The sequence below is a fragment of the Maylandia zebra genome, unplaced genomic scaffold (assembly GCF_041146795.1).
Source record: "Maylandia zebra isolate NMK-2024a unplaced genomic scaffold, Mzebra_GT3a scaffold02, whole genome shotgun sequence".
In the NCBI taxonomy this organism is placed as follows: Eukaryota; Metazoa; Chordata; class Actinopteri; order Cichliformes; family Cichlidae; genus Maylandia; species Maylandia zebra.
This window is the reverse complement of record NW_027490032.1, coordinates 847,573-855,737: the sequence shown is the minus strand read 5'-3', so window position 1 is coordinate 855,737 and position 8,165 is coordinate 847,573. Positions and strand designations below refer to the sequence as shown.

The window sequence follows — 8,165 nt, the reverse complement described above, 5'->3', positions numbered from 1 at the left end:
TACAGCAGATATACCTTAACCCAGATGCCGCAGAGCGAGAGTCAGGATACAGTCTAGACAGGTCACCAGCTTGACACAGGGCTGATGCAGAGAAACAGACAACCACACACTCATGTTCACACCACACTAACGACAACTGAGAGCCTAGACAGGAAGAACACGCAATCTCCATCCAGAAAGGCCCAGGAGAGGTTTCTTCCTCCCAATGTTAAGAAAAAGCTATTTTGAATTTAAAACGGATGTATTTCCCCCTCTTTACACTGAGACAATTTATTATAAAAGATTTTTTGCACTGTGTGCAGTTTATGACAGGGATTTAGTCATTAACTGCGGACAGAGCCGGCAGTCCAGTCTGTGCTAGAGCTGATTTGTCACCCTGCCACACAGATGCTGGATGAGTCACAGGGTGATGAGTTAAAGTCCGCCTGAAAGAAAAAGACTGGCAAACAACAGAAATACTTCAGGACTTTATTCTGTGTGAAAACGGACATGAAGCCTGATTGTATACTTGATTTTTATAGCAGAGATAAAAGTGTCACAATGAAACGACTGCTTGACATTCAAAAAAATACACAAAATATTTTAAAATATAAACAAAAGGTAAATACACAAAGATCCTCTTAAGAAAAAACAAAGCTGAAAACCAGAAACGCTGTGATGACGAGTGTTTCAGATGAGTAGTGCACCATAAATAAAGATTATAAGGATAATGACTAAAGCCTTTCCACCCTTATTTATTATATTATGTTTGGATATTGGTTTTTTTTTTTTTTTTTTGCACCATTGTGGTCTTGCTATGAAGTTCAAAAGTGGGATTAATGGTTTAGCAAGTTGTGTCAATCTTACAGTCACAGTTTAAAGTATCAGGAAAGCAGCTCTTATTTCATTTTACTCAACATGGTAACATTTGCTGAAGGCCAACATAGATTCATGTGGGAATACGTTTCACACGTGCAAGCATAAATCGAGCCCAGCTCGAAGGTTACAGCATCACTAACATGAAAACTGAGCATCACATTTTGACATGAGTGCGCATGTATATGTGCATGTATGTATAAATGTTTTTACATTTGATTCTGGTCTCCTTTTAGGTCACATTTAAGCTGCTGAACAACCTCCAAGAATGACCGTTGAATCAGTCAAATTAATTTCACTTCACACTTGATCTACTGACAAACTAAAGCAATTTCCTGATAAAGTGCTGAGTTCAAGTGTGAGACACTAATCTGCAGCCATAACATTAGTAATAAACAGAAGCACCCTGTTTTTGTTAAAATTCGAACTTATGAACAACGGCAAGTCTAATTTTACTGTGTAAGCTGGATGCAGCAAAATTAGACAATAACTGTTGAATCAGCAGAATACTCTGTTTTCTTTTAGATTTTCTTTACTCTGAATTCCTCACAAAGACTTTCCATCATCTCCATACCCAGAGATAAGACAGAATAACATTTTATGGTGACACTTCATAATTAATTTCTTTGTGAGGTCCCTGGTGTCTGTCCCCCTGTTCACTGACATCACTTGGAAGTCGAGACAGCAGCAGAAGACTCAAAGTTTAGCTGTTCAGAGGTCTGAGATATTTGGATGTGCTGCAGATCATCAGTAGGTTAGTGTGAAGCCTGACTCTTTTATCCTTTATACTTTCTGTAGATCACAAATCCAGCAACAGCAGCAACAACGAGGGCAGCAGCAACTAATACACCAACGATTAGTCCAACAGATCCTGCAGGTGAGAAACAGGTGTGAGGTGTCAGCTGTCATGAGTGAAGAACAGAACAGAATCCATTTCCTCTTCAAACTGCTGTCAGACATTATCTGCTGCACTCTGATCACATCACTCAGACCAGCTGCTTTCTACAAAGTCTCATCAACAACATCTTTACAAACAAACATCAACAAGCAGGAAGCAGCTTCACCTCTGATCACACACACACTCAACTCTACTCACTCACCTGGAGGATCAACAACATGAAGGTAGATGATGCTGATGAGCTTCAAACCAAATGTTCCCGTCTCAACGACACGACACTCGTATGTTCCAGTGTCATTAATCGTCACATTGTTCAGAATCAAAGACACGTCTCCATCTTTCATCTGTTTGTCCTTTAGATCCACCCGGTCCTTAAAAGATGGATGCTGGCGCACTAAAGTTTTCCTCCCATCCCGATACAAAAAAACATATTCGTCTCCCAGGTCAGCTCTTCTCCACTCCACAGTCTGGATGTTGTTTGGAGCTCGACATGTCAGCGTGACGTTCTGTCCAGACTCAGCTGTGACGTTTTTCTGGTCTGAAAGAGAAACTATACAGAGCAGAGAGGTTAAAGTACAAATGTTCACTTCTGCAGCAGACACCAGAACTCTTCTGCTGAGAATTTCCCTTTAACTTCAAAGGTGAATTCCAGAAAAGTTTACTAGTTTAACTGGTGAATTTTCTTTTCCATAGCCCTTAAAAATTTCTTCTATACTGAGGAGGAGTGTGAAGAGTTTCTTAAGGCAGAGAAGCTCATTTAAATTTCAGATCTTAGAGTCTCACAAAAGTTATTCATAGACAGATTACCGTTACTTTCCCGTAAGCACGCTGCGTTACTGTGTTACTAAAACCGTGATATTTTTTTGCGAGAGGGTCTCATGACAGTGACGTAAGCGAGTGCGATGTTCGTGACAACAGCTGTGTGCAGATCAACAATGGATAATATATAGAGTACGGGAGAGAGTATGAACGTGCAGCGTTTAAAGCGTGGAAGTACTGACCTTACTTTGAGTTTGATTCCATAAAAGTGACAAAAACATTAGCGTCCGCTGTGCGTGGGAATAAAACTTCTTTTTACAGCGAAAAAACCCTAAACTTCCAAGCAAGCACTGAGTGCGCTACGACGTAATGGGAAACTCACAGAGAAACTCGCGGATTCTTCCACTGAGCGCTGCGGCTCACCTGCACCAGAGTAAACCTCCGCCTACCCCACTCCTGCTTTACAGGTGAAAATAGAGCAACAGGACCGCTAGTCTTTGATGTTATTTATTTTCTGCTGTGTTTTACTTGCATCTATTTGAAAGACTGAGTGTAAATTTTATGTGCTGGAATGTGCAGAAAATAGGTTTAAATGTTAAACTAATTTCTTCCAGTCAGAGAATGTTGCATATAATTAAATTTTTGCTTGATGCATGAAGTTAAAAGACTAAAACTAATAAAATGAATGTTAAAAAGAAACTTTTCCATTTGATTACATTTTATATGATGGATTAGGCAGAAAGTAGAAGAGTAGAAGATCTATCGCTTTATCACCTATTCAGGTTGTAAATCATGTTTTTAAAAAGTAACTAAGAAACTAATTACTTTTGCAAATAAGTAATTGCAAAGTAAAGTGAAGTGACGTTGTCAGAGGCTACAATGCACGTGTACCATCATGAATTTAAAACAGGGTTTAATTTAAAACAGAAAAGTGGGAATCATGTGTGGCTGCCATTCACATGTGTTACTGATCATGTGACTCTGAGGGTTTACAGATTTACACTCCTGTGACATAATATCACAGCACAAGAAATGTATATTTTTTGAGCATTATTTATCAAGGCGTTGACATGAACATGACAATTTATATCAACTATGCACTGAACTTTATTTCAGTGATTTGCCACACCTTAGATTAATTAACAAATTAGTCAACAATTTGTCTTCTGAGAGCTAAATTATCTATGATGGCTTACCCAAAAGACCCAGCAACTTAGCCCTCACATTTCGAGTGTATGGGAATACACGCCACACTGAAAGCTAAATATCAGATATTAACCATGTACAGTCATAAATCCATCTGAGAGCAAGACACAGCTTTACTGAATTTAATTTAAAACTATAAACGCAGACAAACCCTAAACAACCTAAAGTTAAAAACCCTGGTTCCAAGACCTGGAGATCATGACGACCACATTCAACTGCTGCTTGTTTGTGTGTCTGTCTGTATTCACCCAAAAAGCTGCCCTGTGGGGCAGAAATTAGATGATTAATTTTGCTGCTGATGACTGTCCCATTTCTTCATCTTCTTCACCGTGAGAAACTCTTACGTTGCATAGTTTAAAAATAGTTTTTAAAAATCATTTGTTTCAGAGCATTTGGCTAAAGCTCAGCCAAGTATGGCCCCGTAGACTGCACTAACATTATTAAAGGCATATCTTTGTTCTAGACTTTGAGCATAATACTCCTCCTTTCTCTCTCTTCTCCCTTTTAGTTCTGCTGAGCTCCCTATGAAGTCCATACTCAACACTATGAATCAACCTCAGCTCATATGTCTACTTCATTTGTGATGAAATAACAGGGAACCAGACCTCACCTGCCCATAAAACTACATGTACAGACAGTCCCCCATCTGAAAATGAGGGACTGTGAATAGAAATCTCTGTAACTCTTAAAGTCTTAATGGAAAACATCTTTAAACACATTTGAAGTAAACACGAACACCAACTAAGGGTTAAAAATCCACATCCCAAATTCCCCCTCAATATTTGATACTTTGGTAGAGACCACAGCTCACCTTGAGAGGCACAAACCAGCAGGCGCACAGAGAGCAGAGTCCAGCCAAGAAACACAACCATTCTCACCCTCCGATAAATGAAATGATGAATGAAAACTAAAGTGCTGAGAAAGCTAAAAATTCTGACTGTGAGGAGTGGGAGGAGTTAAGTGGGAACAATGCAGTGGGCGTGGGTGAAAGGCTGTTACACAGCATTTTTTTCTGATAATAAAATGAAGCCTTTATTTATTTATTTTTATTTATTTATTTTTCCATTTAAGAATTAACTCTCACTATTAGGGAGGGCCAGCTCTGCAGCGGTGTATTCATTCAGTGTGGCTGTAGCTCAGGTGGCAGAGCAGGTCAGCCACTAATCAGAAGGTCGGTGGTTCGATCCCAGGCTGCACCCTGGCTGCATGCCAGATATCCTTGGGCAAGATACTAACCCCATGTTTACCTACTGGTGGTGGTCAGAGGGCCCAGTGGCGCCAGTGTCTGGCAGCCTCGCCGCAGTGCACCCCAGGGCAGCTGCGGCTACAATGTAGCCTGTGTGTGAATGGGTGGATGACTGAATGTAGTGTGAAGGGGTCCTTAGGGACTAGAAAAGCGCTATGCAATTGCAGGCCATTTTCGGTTAAGGATTCCTTCCCCTCTGTCTTTCTCATTGCATTTCCTTTCCCTGCATGCAATTTAAAAACACTTCAATTAGAATAACATTAACCTAAACCACAGACTGAGCAAAGCTGAAAAAATCTGTTACATTATTAAAGTTCAATAGTTAAAACCACCGACTGTTTTTTATTTTATTCGTGTGTTCTGTGTTTCTTTCTTCTTCTTCTTCTTTTTTACTGGTGGTTAATCCCATCAATAGGACACAAGTTTTCCTTTACAGCTTTTGTAGAAAAGCACCAAAAATATTCCGATCTGCAGACAGAACACGCTTAATGAATCATATAATTAGAGGTTAGGTCAGTGTGAGTCAGAACCACCCCAAAGGGTCATATTCACTAGAGATTACCTGGAACCTCCCCATCCACATAAGTGCTTTTACAATTGTCACGGTTCTGGGTGATTTTGACCAAGCATTTTCAGTTTCTTATGTTTTGGCTTGTTTTTGCATTATGGATTATTTTCTGATTCTCTGGTGTTTTGTTGATCATTATCTATGAAACATATTATCTATGTTTCAGGTATTCTTGGTGAGAGATTAGTTCTTAGGTTGTGTCTGGTGTTTAGTAAAAGTTTAGTTCAGTGTCAAGTCTGCGTCTCTGTTTCTTGTCTCCTGTTTTATTGGGAAGGTCTCCCAGCTGTGTCTCCCTCCTGTTTCTCATTCCTGACTTCCTCAGTGTATTTAAGCCCCGTGTTTCTTTGTGTCAGGGTTGTGTTGTACCCTCAGATTTGCTTGTGTGTTTCTGTTCACTGTGCTCTTTGTCAGTTCATGTTTTGTTTTGTCACCAGCAATAAAGTTGAAGTATTAAGTTGCAATTCAGTCTCCGGGTCCTGCGTTTGGATCCTTATCTCCGCCTGCCCGCACACAGAGCCCTGACTGCAATAAACTACTGTACAGTACTTACAGTGCTTGTTTAATAGTACAGGCCTTTATACTCAGCTCCACTCAAAACCACTTCATGGCATTTCACCTCCTGTGCACATTTATAGTTTTTAGTTTTATAGAGGTCAGCACTCCATATTCCCAACACGTGTCTCTGTAGTTGTATGAATTCCCAGCCACAACTATAGCTTATCCTTATACCCAGTGATGGGTTTGTCTAGCATAAACCTATTTGCTGGAACGTTCAAGATATTTCTACTGCACAGCAACGCAAGAAACAAGTAGGCAAAGTTCTTGTGTCACTCGCGCACAAGGGAGAGAACTGGATGAGCGCCAATCCTTCGCTTGACCACAGTTATTTCGTCTGCTTCCTCGTAACACTGCTCTTTATTGAGGTTACATGAATATGCATGAGTTCATTAACATATGATGTCTTACATAGATATACATGTGACCAACGAGTACCAGTCTGTGCATAGTGTAGGTATGTGTGTGTGTGTGGGACTGATATACCGTATATCAGCAAAAGAAGTTGCGACCTCTCTCATGATCCTAGGAGGTGGGTGATCTATGCCAGAATACTCTGAAGAGGAGTGAACGCACTCCCCTTTTCACACTACACAGACTTGTTACAGACCCCCTAGGATGAGACATTCTTTCAATCTACAAATGATTATATACTTCTAAATGATTATACATTTCTAAATATATATAAATATATATTTCTAAGCATAAATGACAATCCAACAATTTGAACCTGACAACCAGTTAACATTTGCCACGACTAACATTATCTGACAACAGTTTACTGAGTCCTGCTGTTGACAGTTCTCAGGACATAACATGTATGTATTCTGTACTAACAATAGACTGAGACGGCAACAAAAGAACATGAAGTAAATGCAGATGTATAAATACACAAATCAACAAATCTTTAAAAACTTGAGTTTGCAGGACACTTTGGAAGAGTAGCTTCTGCTCACATTCATGCAGAACCAACATCTCCCTCTACTGGACGTAAAAAGTACCTCAGGGAGGTTTTAAGTTAACCCATTCATCTTCAGAGAATCCAGAGACGTCCCAGTGCACAAAGGACCAGGCTGCAGACTGTGAATGCTGAAGGTGTTGAAGCCCCTCAGGCAGCACTGCAATAAACACAGACTTACAGGTCACTGCAGGAACTCAGCAACACCTCTGAAAATGATCAGCAGCAGCTAACCCAGCTTATCACTACATGTACACTAGTTACTTTACTAAAAAAGGGAGATTAGTTTGGACTCCTCTTCCTGGTCATCTGTGCTACATGGGTGGGATCGTGTTGTGCTGTCTGGCTCTCACTCAGTCTTGACTGGAGTGTTTCTGGTCTGACACACTGGTTTCCATTGTGGCTTGGGCTTCACTCTAGGCTGCAGCCACTTGGGGTATCTGGGCTTGTATTGGTTCTCATTACCCTAAGTGTGTGATGGTTTTCAGGCTCTGATGATTGCCTGTTGCTGTTTCTGCCAAACACTTAACCCAGGGAGAGTGAAAAAAAAAAGGGGGGGGATAACTATATATTAGAAGAATACAAAATGGTTTATGTCTCAACCTGAGGCTGGTGGCACATACGACAATTTGCAACCTTTTTCAACGACAAGAAATACTTGTCTGTGATTTCCTAAGGTTTGTACATTTGTTGTGGGATTAGGACACGCACTAGCATAAACACGTACTATCTCAAAGGAAATGAGCTTTTTATGGGTGGAACCAAATCAATTTCTCTCGTGTCTGTGTATTTGGGGGATCTATTGATTGATATAGAAGCAGGGACCGGCAAGCTCCCAAACATAAGTTAGTTTAGTGTTTTTCTCTCTCTCTGAAAAACAATAATTTAATGCCAGAGAAATCTGAACGTGATTTCGAACTCTTACTTGGTAGAAGGAAGGAGAAAGAGAGAGAAAACTAAGCATGGTGAAGTGCGAGCAAACAGTTGATTTAACATCCTGATAACCACCATAGGTGTCAACAATCTGACCACAACGGCGAGCCCTAAAATAACCCAACAGGGACTATGACACATGCTTTTATATATGGAAACAGACATATATGAAGAGGAAGGACTGGGT

At 40.3% G+C, this 8,165-nt stretch overlaps 1 protein-coding gene across 1 annotated transcript; it reads right to left on the bottom strand.

Moving 5' to 3' along the window:
- Positions 1–454: 454 nt before the first annotated feature.
- Positions 455–4,608, bottom strand: LOC106676162 (butyrophilin subfamily 2 member A1-like). The gene is made up of 3 exons (XM_076881003.1): positions 4,530–4,608; positions 1,956–2,303; positions 455–1,726 (listed from the first exon to the last, which is right to left on the bottom strand). The coding sequence occupies exons 1-3, from the start codon at positions 4,588–4,590 to the stop codon at positions 1,632–1,634; spliced, it is 504 nt and encodes a 167-aa protein (XP_076737118.1). The 5' UTR covers positions 4,591–4,608; the 3' UTR covers positions 455–1,631.
- Positions 4,609–8,165: the final 3,557 nt, after the last annotated feature.

Coding starts and splice junctions, on each gene's coding strand:
- LOC106676162 (XM_076881003.1), bottom strand. CDS start 4,590: ATGGTTGTGTTTCTTGGCTGGACTCTGCTCTCTGTGCGCCTGCTGGTT. Junction 2,304..4,529: donor GCTGGTTTGTGCCTCTCAAG/GTGAGCTGTGGT, acceptor TGCTCTGTATAG/TTTCTCTTTCAGACCAGAAA. Junction 1,727..1,955: donor TCATGTTGTTGATCCTCCAG/GTGAGTGAGTAG, acceptor TCTCACCTGCAG/GATCTGTTGGACTAATCGTT.